At 52.1% G+C, this 17,500-nt stretch overlaps 1 protein-coding gene across 1 annotated transcript in view; it reads left to right on the forward strand.

Annotated features, from left to right (window-relative positions):
* The window catches only part of dync2h1 (dynein cytoplasmic 2 heavy chain 1), an 88,911-nt gene extending 73,400 nt beyond the window's left edge, over positions 1-15,511 (forward strand). Inside the window, 7 exon segments of the mRNA XM_084673813.1 lie at positions 2,435-2,551; positions 4,033-4,242; positions 6,559-6,648; positions 13,324-13,433; positions 13,572-13,653; positions 14,822-14,938; positions 15,031-15,511. Of these exon segments, the coding sequence (XP_084529939.1) occupies positions 2,435-2,551; positions 4,033-4,242; positions 6,559-6,648; positions 13,324-13,433; positions 13,572-13,653; positions 14,822-14,938; positions 15,031-15,183 (879 nt within the window). The 3' untranslated portion in view covers positions 15,184-15,511.
* The last annotated feature ends 1,989 nt before the right edge of the window (positions 15,512-17,500 follow it).

A 17,500-nucleotide genomic window follows, 5' to 3' on the forward strand; every position in this document is an offset into this window, starting at 1 on the left:
TGCTCTGCAACAGGTGATTAGCCCCAGCTGTAGACACTTTATCAGCCTAGAAGCTGATTGGGCACCTAGTGGCGGGTCTACAGCCTGCCGTGACTCTGAGGTCACGCTGTGATTGGAGCACTACCCTTGTCTACAAACACGGCATTGTGGGAAAGATTGTAACACTCAATAAATAAACCAGTGGATAGGAGTGTGTGTACGTGTTGCTCATAGCTTGACCTGACAATGGGGCGGTTGTGGCTGATGTAACCCACAGAAACCATCTGAACTGGAATAAAACTGACATTCTTAAAGCCAGAATGTGTGTGTGTGTGTACACGTGTGTGTATGTATGCCCGTGTGTGTGTGTGTGTGTGTGGGGGGGGGGGGGTTGTGTCTTTAGTTTGTACCTGTGTTTGTGAGAGAAGTGAAGAGTCGTGTTCCCCCCCCACACCCACACACACACACATACTTTGAAGGGATGGGGTTGATTGAGTACCTGCCCAGCCTGCAGCTCTCAGATAACAACGGCTCACACACCTTCTGGGAGCTCTGTCAGACGTTGGGAGGCAGAGGTGGAGTGTGTGCGTGTTCACGTGTGTGTATGTGTGGGCGTGTGTGTGTGTGTGCTCGGGGGCAGTGACAGTAGTTAAGAGCTTTGAGGTGGAACGTTATTAGAGGCTCCCTGTCAGACATGATGGACGATGGGCGCTAGACCCTTCCAGTCTGTCTGTGTGTCTGTGTGCGTGTGTGTTAGAGAGTGTGTGTCTGTGTGTGTTAGAGAGTGTGTGTCTGTGTGCGTGTGTGTTCGAGAGTGTGTGTCTGTGTGCGTGTGTGTTAGAGAGTGTGTGTCTGTGTGCGTGTGTGTTAGAGAGTGTGTGTCTGTTGTCTTTCTTTTGAAGTCTGCCTGTTTGTTTGTTTGCCTTGTCTGGTTCTGGTTATATCTTCCCTTCTGGTTCTGTCTGTGGGCCCAGCTACAACAGACAATCAGACAAAAGCTCAATCTGGTATTTGGATTGAGGAGCAGCATTGTGAGCACAGAGGAGGCAGCACACTGGCATCATAACGTGTGTGTGTGTGTGTGTGTGTGTGTGTGTGTGTGTGTGTGTGTGTGTGTGTGTGTGTGTGTGTGTGTGTGTGTGTGTGTGTGTGTGTGTGTGTGTGTGGGGGGGGGGGGGGGGGGGGCACGGAGCCATACTCACTCACTCACTATCCTGAACAGGAGCGAGCAGACAGCGCACTGCAGAGTGTGTGTGTGTGCGTGTGTGACATATGGGATTACCTATTTAGTAAAGATTGAGTCAAGGTGTGTGATTGTGTGTCTGGGTACTTCTGGTATTACTGTATGCATATCATGCTCCTTTTCTCGCTCTGTCTTCCTCCCTCTCTCTGTCTCTCCCCCCCTCTTCCGCCCTCTCTCTCTCTCTCTCTCTCTCTCTCTCTCTTTCTCTCTCCCTCGGTCCCTGGTGTACTTTGTCACTGTCAGTCTGCTCCCCTCCTGCTCCCCTCCTGCTCCCCTCCTGCTCCCCCTCCTGCTGCCCTCCTGTCCCTCCTCCAGCCCCTGTGGACTCCTGTCACACCCAGGGAGGTGTGGGGCCTAACTAGTCACACACACACACACACACACATACTTACTCCTAAGCACACACTCACTTACAAAACACACACTCACAATCAGACATAAAAACTTGCATACACACGCACACACTCTGACTTACACACGCACACCTACATTCTTACTTAAAGTACATTGCCTGCGGCAATTGTGTGTGTGTGAGAGAGACAGAGAGGGGACACAGGGGAGGTCTTACCCCATTTTCTGGGAATGGGCCTGGGAGACCTCCACTCAGGCTGCAGGTTAGTGGGATTGACCTGACACTCTGAGGATACATCCCCCCCCCCCCCGCTCTCTCTCTTTCTCTGTCCGTCTCTCTCTCTCTGTCCGTCTCTCTCTCTGTCTCTTTCTCCTTCCTTCTCTGCAGGGCTGATGAAGCGTAGTTACAGGACAGTTAACAGTATGTTTGGGATCTCTTAAAACCTCCCTCTTTCCCTGAACAGCAAACACACACACACACACACACACAACACACCCAGTACCAATACGTACACTCTGGTGGCTGTCTTCATATCCAGCCTAATGTTCTGACAGATAGATTTCAGACTTTAACACTGGACGTGGACCCAATCTGTCTGTGGGGTCTGAGCATGTGCAGTAGTACTGCTGTGTCAGAGTATCGTCAGCTGGGATTGGTGGAGCTAACGTCTCTGTGTGCTGATTGGTGGAGCTTACGTCTCTGTGTGCTGATTGGTGGAGCTAACGTCTCTGTGTGCTGATTGGTGGAGCTAACGTCTCTGTGTGCTGATTGGTGGAGCTAACGTCTCTGTGTGCTGATTGGTGGAGCTAACGTCTCTGTGTGCTGATTGGTGGAGCTAACGTCTCTGTGCTGATTGACAGGTGATCTCCCAGCTGCGGATCCTGAGTCGCTCCGTGGCGGCGGGGTCAAAGTTCGATAGGGAGATCTGGTCTAATGGGCTCTCGCCTGTCCTCAACCTCTGGAAGAAACTTAACCAGGTGAGTCTACCTGCACTCCACTCACTCACCTCTCCATCCCTCTCTCTCTCCATCCCTATCTCTCTCCATCCCTCTCTCTCTCCATCCTTCTCTCTCCATCCCTCTCTCTCTCCATCCCTCTCTCTCTCCATCCCTCTCTCTCTTCATCCCTCTCTCCACCCACTGACCTCTCCATCCCTCTCTCCATCTCTCTCTCTCCATCTCTCTCTCTCCATCCCTCTCTCTCTCCATCCCTCTCTCTCCATCCCTCTCTCTCTCCATCCCTCTCTATTCCTTGCTCACCCTCCCTCTTTCAGGAGGGGGGTGTGGTTGCTTAGAAACCAGGACCTCTTCAATAATGGGAACGTGTATTAAATAATGTAGTCATTTTTTACTCTTGCTCTCTCTCTTCCATCCTCTCTCTCCCTCGACCACACTGTGAGCGTGCGTCTTCTCACAGTGTTTGATTTTGTAGCGGTGTAAACAAAGGGTGCATGGTGAGATTCCTCTTCTAGTACATTCTGGAGTATTCCCAGGCTTTCTGTTCTGGGCAGAGTGAGAGTCTCCTGCTAAAGGAACACTCGCTTCTCCTGTCATCATCACTCGCTTCCCGCACTACTGAGACAGCACTTCTGAGATACAAGCTGAAACACGGCACGCAGTAATCCCTCTACACTAACACCCAGCTCTGTCCTATTACACCAAAACCAGCCTTCACAGACAAGTACTAAAGTGTGTTTGTGTGTGTGTGTATGTGTTTAAGTGTGTGTGTATTGATTTACTGCAGGTCCCTTGTCATATCTAGGTAACATCCATTATGTAACCGAGCCCTCCAGGGCTGCCGTAACCCTGGCATCAGCACACCTGTTTGGGCCATTGTCTGGGAAAGAAAGAAGCCAAAGTGTGATCGCAATTCACCGGAGACTCGTGTTTGAGCTAATTGAATTCTCCCTTTTCTTCTGCTTGTCTCTGTCTCTCTCTCCGAGGAGAAACGGATGAGGCGAAGACAGTGTTCTGTTTGCTTGGGAGGGAGTGTGAGAGAGTGAGGGGAGGTGTAGATGTGCCTATGAGTGTTAAAACCATCTGTGTTTAGGCTAATTGAATTCTCCACCTATTGTGTGTGTGTGTGTGTGTGTGTGTGTTTGGGGAGAATGGAATTTCTGCCAAGTTTGTTGGCTGTCTTTTGTTTGTGTTTTGTTTGAGATCCACTCAGGGCCTGCACACAGTCAGCTTGTGTGAGAGAGACAGGGAGATAATGTATTGTGCGGTTTTGCGCGTGTGTGTGTGTGTGTGTGTGTGTGTGTGTGTATTTAAGCACCAGTGTGTTCTTGGGCTGTCACGGCATGGCATACTAGACAGAGGAGTGTCTCCTGTTTGGATGGACTCCAGTTTCTTTTCATATTCAGACTGGGACCAAAACGCTTTATGCATTTCAATGGATATGGTTTGTGTTGATTAAAATAATGTCTATAATAATAATCTCCCCCTTTTTCTTCTCTCAGGGCTCAACTCTCATTCACCAGAAGGTGGCTCCGCCCACTGAGGGTGAAGGGTCACCTGTCCTGTCCTTCATTGTCCTGGAGCAGTTCAACGCCATCCGATTGGTCCAGGGGATCCACCAATCCCTGGCGGCTCTGAGCAAGGTCATCAGGGGGACGTCCCTGCTGACGGCGGACGTGCACACCCTGGCCACGGCCCTACTCAACCAGGAGGTACCCTGTGTGTGTGTGTGTGTGTGTGTGTGTGTGTGTGTGTGTGTGTGTGCGCGTGCGCGCGCGTGCGTGTGTGTGCAAGCGCTATGTCTTTATCTTATAATCGGTTACCAGAGTTTAACCAAGGGGAAAGCACAGCATATTTCCAAGTTTGACATTTCCTATAAGATATTGATAAAGGTTGAATCCTCAGTATTTAACATGGATGGTTATCACCTCTCAGCAAGGTTTTGAGATCACTGTTCTTCCCTGAGCACTATTTTCTAAACCTTTTTTTTCTTTCGAAACTATTTGTCAACTTTAGAAACTCTTATCTTTTTTATTTTCAATACTTTTCAAACCTTTAGAACCTTTTTTTTTGTACAGCCGCACCAATACTTGTGTGTGTGTGTGTGTGTGTGTCCCCCCCCCCCCCCCCTCCAGTACCCCTGAGATCCTCCAGATCCAGTTTAGTGACCGGCCCCCCCCTCTGCTCTGCTCTGGCTCTGTGAGCCCATTAGCGTGGTGTGGTTCTGAGACAAAGAGATGGGATCTCCCCTAGGCATGGCATCAGAGCATGTCATTCTGTTTCATCTGCTTCTCCACCTCCTCTCCTCTCTAAGTCTTAGATCCCCTCACTGGCCTACTCCCACAGCTGATTGGGCCCCTGGCAGACACTCCTACTCTGGCTCCAGGCTCTGATTGGATGCCAGATTAATTAAATGTTCTTCTCTGATTGGAGGAGCTCAGTTACTCTTGCAGGACTTGGTGCCGGAGCTTCTGGTTTCAGTCCTGAAGCACACACACACACACACGGCACACACACGCACACACACAAACGGCACACACACACACGGCACACACACACACACACGGCACAAACACACGGCACACACACGGCACACACACACACGGCACACACGCAGACACACGCAGACACACGAACACACCATGCTCATCCAGACTCCTGTAGCAGTTGTCTGGCAGGTATTTGGAAGGCAGTCTCCCCACCTGTGTGTCTGCAGGCTGGGATAAGGAGACAAGGAGTGGAGAGGAGAGATATGAGGACTGGAGAGGAGGAGAGATATGAGAGGGGAAGAGGAGGAGAGAGACAGAGAGAGAGATACAGAGAGAGAGATACAGAGAGAGAGATACAGAGAGACACAAAGTGACACATTTTCTGCCTCTCCATCCATGACTCTAGCAGCCTAAAGTGCACTCATCCCTCTATTTACATCTGTCTCTCTTCTCTCTCCCTCTTCTTATATTATCAACCCCTCTTCCTCCCTCTCTCCACGTACCTTTCAGGACCCTCCAGTAGCCAGCTGTGGGTGAAGCAGCTTGTCTTCACACTCAAACACAGACTCTTATTTACTTGCTAATTAAAGAGCTGCTTCTCACGGCCCCGCTGGACTGGGAGGGTGAGGAGGAGTCTGGAGAGACCGGGGGGGGGGGGGGGGGGGGGGGGGGGGCTAGACTGCACCAGACAGATCTAGGGGGGCTAGTGTGGGGATATACAGGGCTACAGGGGCTAGTGTGGGGATAGACAGGGCTACAGGGGCTAGTGTGGGGATAGACAGGGCTACAGGGGCTAGTGTGGGGATAGACAGGGCTACAGGGGCTAGTGTGGGGATAGACAGGGCTTCAGGGGCTACTGTGGGGATAGACAGGGCTACAGGGGCTAGTGTGGGGATAGACAGGGCTACAGGGGCTAGTGTGGGGATAGACAGGGCTACAGGGGCTAGTGTGGGGATAGACAGGGCTACAGGGGCTAGTGTGGGGATATACAGGGCAGTGCTGGTTTGGGCTGGAAGATTCTGCTGCAGCTCAGAGACTGACAGCCTTTTAGCTCTGCTAAGACCTTTAAGCCCCCACAAAACACCAGCCTCCATCTCTCACTCTGTATGTGTGTGTGTGTGTGTGTGTGTGTGTGTGTGTGTGTGTGAGAGAACTAGAGAGAGAGAACGAGAGACACAAAGAGAGAGCGAGTGTGTGCGTGTCTTCAGGGCCAGGGCTTTGATCTCTCTCTAATAGCATAGGGAATAAGGATGACTCCTCCTAACCTGCTGTGGGACTTACAGCTGTCTCCTGAGTGAAGCCTTCATTTAGTCTAGGAACACACACATACAACTATCTAACCACCTCTCTCTCTCTCTTTCTATGTCTATGTCTCTCTCTCTCTGTCTATGTCTATGTCTCTCTCTCTCTGTCTATGTCTCTCTCTTTCTCTCTCTCTCTCTCTCTCTCTCTCTGTCTATGTCTCTCTCTTCTCTCAATCTCTATCTCTGTCTCCCTGTCTCTGTCTCTCTATCTCTCTCTATCTCTCTCTCTATGCAGTGTCCAGTAAGCTGGCAGAATAAGTGGGAGGGTCCAGAGGACCCCATGCAGTACCTGAGGGCTGTTCTGGCACGAGCTCTGGCCATACAGGTAAACGCACACACATCCCAACACACACACACACACACGCACACACACATCCCAACACACACACACACACACACGCACACACACATACCAACACACACACACATCCCAACACACACACACACACACACGCGCACACACATCCCAACACACACACACACACACACACGCACACACATCCCAACACACACACACACACACACGCACACACACATACCAACACACACACACATCCCAACACACACACACTCATTTGATGTGGAGGGCCAGTGTGAGCTGTAGGTAAATGAGGGCTGATATCCTGCTTTTCCTTTCACATCTGCTTCTGGGGGTGTTTCTGCACAATCTGTGTGTGTTCATGTGTACTGTGTGTGTGTGTTCATGTGTACAGTGTGTGTGTGTTCATGTGTACAGTGTGTGTGTGTGTGTACAGTGTGTGTGTGTGTGTGTGTGTGTTGATGTATACACTGTGTGCGTGTTCATGTGTACAGTGTGTGTGTGTTCATGTGTACTGTGTGTGTGTGTGTACAGTGTGTGTGTACAGTGTGTGTGTGTGTGTGTGTGTGTGTGTGTGTGTGTGTGTGTGTGTTCATGTATACACTGTGTGCGTGTTCATGTGTACAGTGTGTGTGTGTCAGCCTTGCAAGCTCGTCTTCTCCATAGGCCGGTAATGAGGTCCAACCATTAGTTGTTCCTCTAAGCTAATAGGACCAATAAAGGCAGAAAGATGTGCTGAATTAGAAGGATTAGAGGGCTAACCGGACAGCCGGGCAGACAAACCGACCTTGAGACACACGAGCAGGGAATACTAACCAGCACACACCCTTCCACTGCATTATTCATGCCCCCGGAGACGTGGGTGTGTGTGTGTTGCACGCGTCTGGAAGACGGAGCGGTGCATTTGTCTTAGGGGAAAGCGTCCAAATCTATTTGTCAGCCAATTGAGATAGACCACAGGCTTAAAACGAATCAATTTATTACAGAGATTACATCCGATGTTTGCTCATTCTGGCTGTATTTTGTAAGCATGTTTTTGAACTGACCTCAAATGCAGCTCAGTTTCCTCTCATGTCAGGAGACTTTTCAGCTGAGTAAAGCTGATAGATGAGTCAGACCTACTGGAGCTAGTCTGGGTGATAACTGCTTAGCTGTGCAGGGTTGAGTTATGGTCAGGTCCTGGTCTGGTTGAGTTACGGTCAGGTCCTGGTCTGGTTGAGTTATGGTCAGGTCCTGGTCTGGTTGAGTTACGGTCAGGTCCTGGTCTGGTTGAGGTACGGTCAGGTCCTGGTCTGGTTGAGTTACGGTCAGGTCCTGGTCTGATTGAGTTATGGTCAGGTCCTGGTCTGGTTGAGTTATGGTCAGGTCCTGGTCTGGTTGAGTTACGGTCAGGTCCTGGTCTGGTTGAGTTACGGTCAGGTCCTGGTCTGGTTGAGTTACGGTCAGGTCCTGGTCTGGTTGAGTTACGGTCAGGTCCTGGTCTGATTGAGTTATGGTCAGGTCCTGGTCTGATTGAGTTACGGTCAGGTCCTAGTCTGATTGAGTTATGGTCAGGTCCTGGTCTGGTTGAGTTATGGTCAGGTCCTGGTCTGGTTGAGTTACGGTCAAGTCCTGGTCTGGTTGAGTTACGGTCAGGTCCTGGTCTGATTGAGTTACGGTCAGGTCCTGGTCTGATTGAGTTACGGTCAGGTCCTGGTCTGATTGAGTTATGGTCAGGTCCTGGTCTGGTTGAGTTATGGTCAGGTCCTGGTCTGGTTGAGTTACGGTCAGGTCCTGGTCTGATTGAGTTACGGTCAGGTCCTGGTCTGATTGAGTTATGGTCAGGTCCTGGTCTGGTTGAGTTACGGTCAGGTCCTGGTCTGGTTGAGTTACGGTCAGGTCCTGGTCTGGTTGAGTTACGGTCAAGTCCTGGTCTGGTTGAGTTACGGTCAGGTCCTGGTCTGATTGAGTTACGGTCAGGTCCTGGTCTGATTGAGTTATGGTCAGGTCCTGGTCTGGTTGAGTTATGGTCAGGTCCTGGTCTGGTTGAGTTACGGTCAGGTCCTGGTCTGGTTGAGTTACGGTCAGGTTTTTTTTTTCTTAAAACATGCATCTACTTTCATTCCTGAGGACAGTGTAGCACCTTCTCAGGTTGTGTGAGTCCAGCTGTGTGTGTGTTGCTGTGTGAGTCCAGCTGTGTGTGTGTTGCTGTGTGAGTCCAGCTGTGTGTGTGTTGCTGTGTGAGTCCAGCTGTGTGTGTGTTGCTGTGTGAGTCCAGCTGTGTGAGTCCAGCTGTGTGAGTCCAGCTGTGTGTGTGTTGCTGTGTGAGTCCAGCTGTGTGAGTCCAGCTGTGTGAGTCCAGCTGTGTGAGTCCAGCTGTGTGTGTGTTGCTGTGTGAGTCCAGCTGTGTGAGTCCAGCTGTGTGAGTCCAGCTGTGTGAGTCCAGCTGTGTGTGTGTTGCTGTGTGAGTCCAGCTGTGTGTGTGTTGCTGTGTGAGTCCAGCTGTGTGAGTCCAGCTGTGTGAGTCCAGCTGTGTGAGTCCAGCTGTGTGAGTCCAGCTGTGTGAGTCCAGCTGTGTGTGTGTTGCTGTGTGAGTCCAGCTGTGTGTGTGTTGCTGTGTGAGTCCAGCTGTGTGAGTCCAGCTGTGTGAGTCCAGCTGTGTGAGTCCAGCTGTGTGAGTCCAGCTGTGTGTGTGTTGCTGTGTGAGTCCAGCTGTGTGTGTGTTGCTGTGTGAGTCCAGCTGTGTGAGTCCAGCTGTGTGAGTCCAGCTGTGTGAGTCCAGCTGTGTGTGTGTTGCTGTGTGAGTCCAGCTGTGTGAGTCCAGCTGTGTGAGTCCAGCTGTGTGAGTCCAGCTGTGTGTGTGTTGCTGTGTGAGTCCAGCTGTGTGAGTCCAGCTGTGTGAGTCCAGCTGTGTGAGTCCAGCTGTGTGTGTGTTGCTGTGTGAGTCCAGCTGTGTGAGTCCAGCTGTGTGAGTCCAGCTGTGTGAGTCCAGCTGTGTGAGTCCAGCTGTGTGTGTGTTGCTGTGTGAGTCCAGCTGTTTGAGTCCAGCTGTTTGAGTCCAGCTGTGTGAGTCCAGCTGTGTGTGTGTTGCTGTGTGTGTGTTGCTGTGTAAGTCCAGCTGTGTGAGTCCAGCTGTGTGTGTGTGTTGCTGTGTGTGTGTTGCTGTGTGAGTCTGGCTGTGTGAGTCCAGCTGTGTGTGTGTTGCTGTGTGAGTCCAGCTGTGTGAGTCCAGCTGTGTGTGTGTTGCTGTGTGTGTGTTGCTGTGTGAGTCTGGCTGTGTTTGTGTTGCTGTGTGAGTCCAGCTGTGTGTGTCCAGCTGTGTGTGTTGCTGTGTGAGTCCAGCTGTGTGAGTCCAGCTGTGTGTGTGTTGCTGTGTGAGTCCAGCTGTGTGAGTCCAGCTGTGTGTGTGTTGCTGTGTGTGTGTTGCTGTGTGAGTCCAGCTGTGTGAGTCCAGCTGTGTGAGTCCAGCTGTGTGAGTCCAGCTGTGTGTGTGTTGCTGTGTGTGTGTTGCTGTGTGTGTGTTGCTGTGTGAGTCTGGCTGTGTGAGTCTGGCTGTGTGAGTCCAGCTGTGTGTGTGTTGCTGTGTGTGTGTTGCTGTGTGTGTGTTGCTGTGTGAGTCTGGCTGTGTGAGTCCAGCTGTGTGTGTGTTGCTGTGTGAGTCCAGCTGTGTGAGTCCAGCTGTGTGTGTGTTGCTGTGTGTGTGTTGCTGTGTGTGTGTTGCTGTGTGAGTCTGGCTGTGTTTGTGTTGCTGTGTGTGTGTTGCTGTGTTTGTGTTGCTGTGTGAGTCCAGCTGTGTGAGTCCAGCTGTGTGTGTGTTGCTGTGTGAGTCCAGCTGTGTGTGTGTTGCTGTGTGAGTCCAGCTGTGTGTGTGTTGCTGTGTGAGTCCAGCTGTGTGAGTCCAGCTGTGTGAGTCCAGCTGTGTTTGTGTTGCTGTGTGAGTCCAGCTGTGTGAGTCCAGCTGTGTGTGTGTTGCTGTGTGAGTCCAGCTGTGTGAGTCCAGCTGTGTTTGTGTTGCTGTGTGTGTCCAGCTGTGTGAGTCCAGCTGTGTTTGTGTTGCTGTGTGTGTGTTGCTGTGTGAGTCCAGCTGTGTGAGTCCAGCTGTGTGTGTCCAGCTGTGTGAGTCCAGCTGTGTGAGTCCAGCTGTGTGAGTCCAGCTGTGTGAGTCCAGCTGTGTGAGTCCAGCTGTGTGTGTGTTGCTGTGTGAGTCCAGCTGTGTGAGTCCAGCTGTGTGAGTCCAGCTGTGTGAGTCCAGCTGTGTGTGTGTTGCTGTGTGAGTCCAGCTGTGTGAGTCCAGCTGTGTGAGTCCAGCTGTGTGAGTCCAGCTGTGTGTGTGTTGCTGTGTGAGTCCAGCTGTGTGAGTCCAGCTGTGTGAGTCCAGCTGTGTGAGTCCAGCTGTGTGAGTCCAGCTGTGTGTGTGTTGCTGTGTGAGTCCAGCTGTTTGAGTCCAGCTGTTTGAGTCCAGCTGTGTGAGTCCAGCTGTGTGTGTGTTGCTGTGTGTGTGTTGCTGTGTAAGTCCAGCTGTGTGAGTCCAGCTGTGTGTGTGTGTTGCTGTGTGTGTGTTGCTGTGTGAGTCTGGCTGTGTGAGTCCAGCTGTGTGTGTGTTGCTGTGTGAGTCCAGCTGTGTGAGTCCAGCTGTGTGTGTGTTGCTGTGTGTGTGTTGCTGTGTGAGTCCAGCTGTGTGAGTCCAGCTGTGTGAGTCCAGCTGTGTGTGTGTTGCTGTGTGAGTCTAGCTGTGTGTGTCCAGCTGTGTGTGTTGCTGTGTGAGTCCAGCTGTGTGAGTCCAGCTGTGTGTGTGTTGCTGTGTGAGTCCAGCTGTGTGAGTCCAGCTGTGTGTGTGTTGCTGTGTGTGTGTTGCTGTGTGAGTCCAGCTGTGTGAGTCCAGCTGTGTGAGTCCAGCTGTGTGAGTCCAGCTGTGTGTGTGTTGCTGTGTGTGTGTTGCTGTGTGTGTGTTGCTGTGTGAGTCTGGCTGTGTGAGTCTGGCTGTGTGAGTCCAGCTGTGTGTGTGTTGCTGTGTGTGTGTTGCTGTGTGTGTGTTGCTGTGTGAGTCTGGCTGTGTGAGTCCAGCTGTGTGTGTGTTGCTGTGTGAGTCCAGCTGTGTGAGTCCAGCTGTGTGTGTGTTGCTGTGTGTGTGTTGCTGTGTGTGTGTTGCTGTGTGAGTCTGGCTGTGTTTGTGTTGCTGTGTGTGTGTTGCTGTGTTTGTGTTGCTGTGTGAGTCCAGCTGTGTGAGTCCAGCTGTGTGTGTGTTGCTGTGTGAGTCCAGCTGTGTGTGTGTTGCTGTGTGAGTCCAGCTGTGTGTGTGTTGCTGTGTGAGTCCAGCTGTGTGAGTCCAGCTGTGTGAGTCCAGCTGTGTGAGTCCAGCTGTGTTTGTGTTGCTGTGTGAGTCCAGCTGTGTGAGTCCAGCTGTGTGTGTGTTGCTGTGTGAGTCCAGCTGTGTGAGTCCAGCTGTGTTTGTGTTGCTGTGTGTGTCCAGCTGTGTGAGTCCAGCTGTGTTTGTGTTGCTGTGTGTGTCCAGCTGTGTGAGTCCAGCTGTGTGAGTCCAGCTGTGTGAGTCCAGCTGTGTGAGTCCAGCTGTGTGAGTCCAGCTGTGTGAGTCCAGCTGTGTTTGTGTTGCTGTGTGTGTCCAGCTGTGTGAGTCCAGCTGTGTTTGTGTTGCTGTGTGTGTGTTGCTGTGTGAGTCCAGCTGTGTGAGTCCAGCTGTGTGAGTCCAGCTGTGTGAGTCCAGCTGTGTGAGTCCAGCTGTGTGAGTCCAGCTGTGTGAGTCCAGCTGTGTGAGTCCAGCTGTGTGAGTCTGGCTGTGTTTGTGCGGCTGTGTTTGTGCTGCTGTGTGTGTCAGATGTAATAGAAAATTACTATTCTTTAAGATGTCTATAATATTCTTTGGCCTAGAACAATTATTGCTGAGGTTTTAACTTCTGTAAAAATAGCATAACCTTTAAGCCTAAGACAGTATGGCTTAAGTTTCCGTTTGCTGACAAACGTCTAACAATGTGACTGTTTGACCCAGGTTGTTTTGCCCATACTCCAGGGGGTTTTGCTGACAAGTTCTGCTTCTGTTGTCTCAAGCTCTGTTTTTTAATATTGAGCATCTGTATCCAGTTCTGCAACCTATTTCCCTTTTAACTTTCTGTTATTGAAGAGTTCCTCTTTTGATAGACATGAACTATTGAACTAATGATGTAACCGTCTGGAATGACTGTATAAAAGAGTGTTCAGATCATGACACTTTTAGCGAGCCTTCTACTTCAGACATCATTTATGATCCTGTTTTGGAACTGCTCCTCCTTGATTCAAGAATAAACAGATAAAGACAAATTCTTCTGATTTCAGACATTCAATCAAAAAATTCCACCACACCAGTTGTGTGTGTGTCTGTCTGTGTGTGTCCGGCTGTGTTTATACAGAAAGATGGATTGAGAGAAGAGAGAGAGGGAAGGAGGTTTCATTCACAGTCCTTCAGCCAGGTGTGTTAATATTAGCACTGTGAAGAAGAGGGGCTTTGGCAGCCCTGCCCAGGGCTGTGGTTTGGCCCGACCACAGCAGCTGCCCCTGTCTCTCTGATCCATCCAGACTAGCACAGCGCTCATTCTCCCCCCTGTTATCCTCATTGGAGATGCCCTGGTGATGTTTCTACATGAACCCTTTACGAGAGCTGTCCGCAGCCTTCTCTCTGTCTGATCTCTGTACTGTGTGTGTGTGTTGCAGGGTTGGGTGGAGCGGGCAGAGAGACAGACTCTGCTGTCTGATACCCTGGACCTGTCGGAGCTCTTCCACCCTGACACCTTCCTCAATGCGCTCCGCCAGGAAACCGCCAGGTAACACACCCTCCTGTGTGTCTGTGTGTGTGTGTGTGTGTGTGTGTGTGTGTGTGTGTGTGTGTGTGTGTGAGAGTGTGAGACTGAGACAGAGAGAGTATTGAGTGGAGCTCCAGGTTAATGCCGGCTCTTTCTCAGGTCTATGGGCTGCTCCATGGACAGTCTCACCTTCCTCACCTCCTGGAAGACCCCCATCTCCCAGGCCAAATTACAAGTAAAGGTAAGATTGCAAAACACACACATTCCCACACTGTTCTCAAACACACACACACCGTCTCACAGACCCTCACATGGTCACAAAAGACAGTGAGATTGTATTGAGCCGGGTCATGTGGTCTCAATCTTATGCTGTTAGTACAGGAGAGGAGGGGGGACCTGGAGAATACTGGAGTCAGATGAAAGGAGGCATGAAGAGAAAGAGGAGGAAGGTGTGGCAGGATAGGAGGAGGACAAGAGGAGGAGGAGGGGTGAGGAGGATAGGAGGACAAGAGGAGGAGTGAGGGAGGATAGGAGGAGGACAAGAGGAGGAGGAGTGAGGGAGGAGGACAAGAGGAGGAGTGAGGGAGGAGGATAGGAGGAGGAGTGAGGGAGGAGGATAGGAGGAGCATAAGAGGAGGAGGAGTGAGGGAGGAGGAGGAGGGGTGAGGGAGGATAGCAGAAGGGGGTTGCAGGAGAAGGAGGATAAGTGGAGGGGGATAGGAGGAGGGGGCTGCAGGAGAAGAAGGATAAGTGGAGGGGGAGGAGGAGGAGGGGTGAGGGAGGTTAGGAGGAGGGGGTTGAAGGAGAAGGAGGATAAGTGGAGGGGGAGGAGGGTAGGCTAGGAGAACACAGCTGCAGGGAGGGAGGGGAAACGCCTTTGAAACACCTCCACTGAGGAGAGGGAGCTATGATCTCACACACACACACACACACAGACACACACACACACACACTCCCCGAATGTGATTTATGAGGTGTGTTTGGCCGACCTGATGCCAGGGCTCCCTCTCATTGTCCAGCTGGTCTAACACACGCCTGTGGAATCCCTGAGTCACCTAGTATGACATCACACACACACACACACACACACACACACACACACACACACACACACACACTGGGAGAGTCCTGAGAGGGGGTCTCCACTGTTTTGTCCTGTTCATCCATCAACGTGAGACTGACCAGAGGGGAAGTGAGGGGGTCACCAAGGGTGATGTCACTGAGTTTGAAGACCTGCTGTACACTCTGTTAGAGTCCATACTAATCACTCTGCTGTCATGCATATCTCCCTCCCTCCATCCCTCCATCCCTCCCTCCCTCCCTCCCTCCCTCTCTCCCCCCGCCTCCCTCCCTCCATCCCTCCCTCCCTCCCTCTCTCCCCCCGCCTCCCTCCCTCCCTCCCTCTCTAGGTGGGAGGTCTGAAGCTGGAGGGCTGTAGTTTTGACGGAGTGCGTCTGTCTGAGAACCAGCATGATTCTCCCAGTGTGTCTGCGGTCCCATCCTGCTACATGGCCTGGGTATCACAGGTACCCCCCTTCACACACACACACACACACACACTCTATGGTATGTTATCTAACAGTGTGTGTGTGTGTGTGTGTGGGTGTGTGTGTGTCAGAGTTCCGTCCCCAGCCCAGAGGAGTGTATCTCTCTGCCTGTGTACACCAGCTCAGAGAGGGTGAGGGTGGTGACCCAGGTGACCCTGCCTTGTGGAGCCAATCACGACCAGTGGATCCAGACAGGCGCCGCCCTCTTCCTCAAACAGCAGTGACACGCCACGCCGGTGACACGCTGGTGACACGCTGGTGACACGCCGCCATGTTGGAGAGAGGTGAAGTGTCTTGTTGTGAACCGCACTACTCAGCTGCAGTTCCTCCTGTCGTCGACAGTGTGAGTGTCCAGGGTTAGGATTTGGACTTTTCTACATTTCATTACTTCCTTTCTGCTTTGTATCAACACGAAGGTTGAACTGACAAAAAGCTGGATCCTAACAATGTTTGGAATTGGATTGTTTTGTTTGTCATCTTATTACTACTAATATTTGGATGTATTTGTGGATTGTATTTATGAGGATTCTGAATAAACATTTATTTAGTCTATTTAGCTTTGGAGTCATTCCTTGCAGGATGTGGTATGATAGGTATGGTGCACACACTCGCGCGCGTGTGCGCGCGCATTCACAGTGGCGGAGAGTGTGTGTGTGTGTGTGTGTGTGTGTAGGTGGAGGAGTCGAGGTCACATTCTGTGTGCGGCAGTGTGACAAAAGAGGATGGAAACCGAACAGCAGCTGTAAAAGAGAGAGGATTGGATTCCTGCAAAACACTGCCCTCTGGGTCAGAGGCGAGGGAGGGAGGGAGGGAGGGAGGGAGGGAGGGAGGGAGGGAGGGAGGGAGGGAGGGAGGGAGGGAGGGAGGGAGGGAGGGAGGGAGGGAGGGAGGGAGGGAGGGAGGGAGGGAGGGAGGGAGGGAGGGAGGGAGGGAGGGAGGGAGGGAGGGAGGGAGGGAGGGAGGGAGGGAGGGAGGGAGGGAGGATACACAAGAGAATTGCAGAGGTGTGAAGAAAGAGAAAGGAGAGAGAGAGGATAGGGAGGAAGATGGGGTGAGGGAACAAGGGTTGAAGACAAAACGATAGATGGTGTGCTGAGAGGGAAAGTGAAAAAGGACTGAATGAGCGTGGAGGAGAATAGAGAGGGAGCAATGGGAGCCCCGGACACCGTCCTCCTCACAAAGGCTGACGACAGAACGGCGCATTTCTTTAAACATCAAGCTCAGTCTGTCCATTCAACCTCACTTAACAGAAAGATACACCTTTATACACCTTCATGACCTCCTCTTCCTCCTCCTGTGTAACTATTCACCTCCTCATTTCTCCTTCTCTTCTCTCCTCTCTTCTAACCCTAACCCTCCTTCTAAACTAGCCCATAGAGCCAGCATGTTTATCACAGCATGTTCTACTGCTAGATCTCCTATTGTTGCTTGTTGAGTCATCCGGTCCCCTGCTACAGCGGGTCAGGGGTCAGGGCCAGACTGCAGACGTACACAGACACATTCTAGACGTGTCTGAGAAGGTCCAGCTCTGAACAAACCTTTGTTTAGCAGACACGCGTCTCTGTTGTGTCTCTTACTCCCAGGGACTGTCAGTGCTGGAGCCCTGCTGGGCGTGGCTGTGTGTCTGTTACGCTCAGGGACTGTCAGTGCTGGAGTCCTGCTGGGCGTGGCTGTGTGTCTGTTACGCTCAGGGACTGTCAGTGCTGGAGCCCTGCTGGGCGTGGCTGTGTGTCTGTTACGCTCAGGGACTGTCAGTGCTGGAGTCCTGCTGGGCGTGGCTGTGTGTCTGTTACGCTCAGGGACTGTCAGTGCTGGAGTCCTGCTGGGCGTGGCTGTGTGTCTGTTACGCTCAGGGACTGTCAGTGCTGGAGTCCTGCTGGGCGTGGCTGTGTGTCTGTTACGCTCAGGGACTGTCAGTGCTGGAGTCCTGCTGGGCGTGCCTGTAGGTCTGTTACGCTCAGGGACTGTCAGTGCTGGAGTCCTGCTGGGCGTGGCTGTGTGTCTGTTACGCTCAGGGACTGTCAGTGCTGGAGTCCTGCTGGGCGTGGCTGTAGGTCTGTTACGCTCAGGGACTGTCAGTGCTGGAGTCCTGCTGGGCGTGGCTGTGTGTCTGTTACGCTCAGGGACTGTCAGTGCTGGAGTCCTGCTGGGCGTGGCTGTGTGTCTGTTACGCTCAGGGACTGTCAGTGCTGGAGTCCTGCTGGGCGTGGCTGTGGGTCTGTTACGCTCAGGGACTGTCAGTGCTGGAGTCCTGCTGGGCGTGGCTGTAGGTCTGTTACGCTCAGGGACTGTCAGTGCTGGAGTCCTGCTGGGCGTGGCTGTGTGTCTGTTACGCTCAGGGACTGTCAGTGCTGGAGTCCTGCTGGGCGTGGCTGTGTGTCTGTTACGCTCAGGGACTGTCAGTGCTGGAGTCCTGCTGGGCGTGGCTGTGGGTCTGTTACGCTCAGGGACTGTCAGTGCTGGAGTCCTGCTGGGCGTGGCTGTGTGTCTGTTACGCTCAGGGACTGTCAGTGCTGGAGTCCTGCTGGGCGTGGCTGTGTG

The sequence above is a fragment of the Hypomesus nipponensis genome, chromosome 15 (assembly GCF_054491055.1).
Source record: "Hypomesus nipponensis isolate SF chromosome 15, ASM5449105v1, whole genome shotgun sequence".
NCBI classification, from domain to species: domain Eukaryota; kingdom Metazoa; phylum Chordata; class Actinopteri; order Osmeriformes; family Osmeridae; genus Hypomesus; species Hypomesus nipponensis.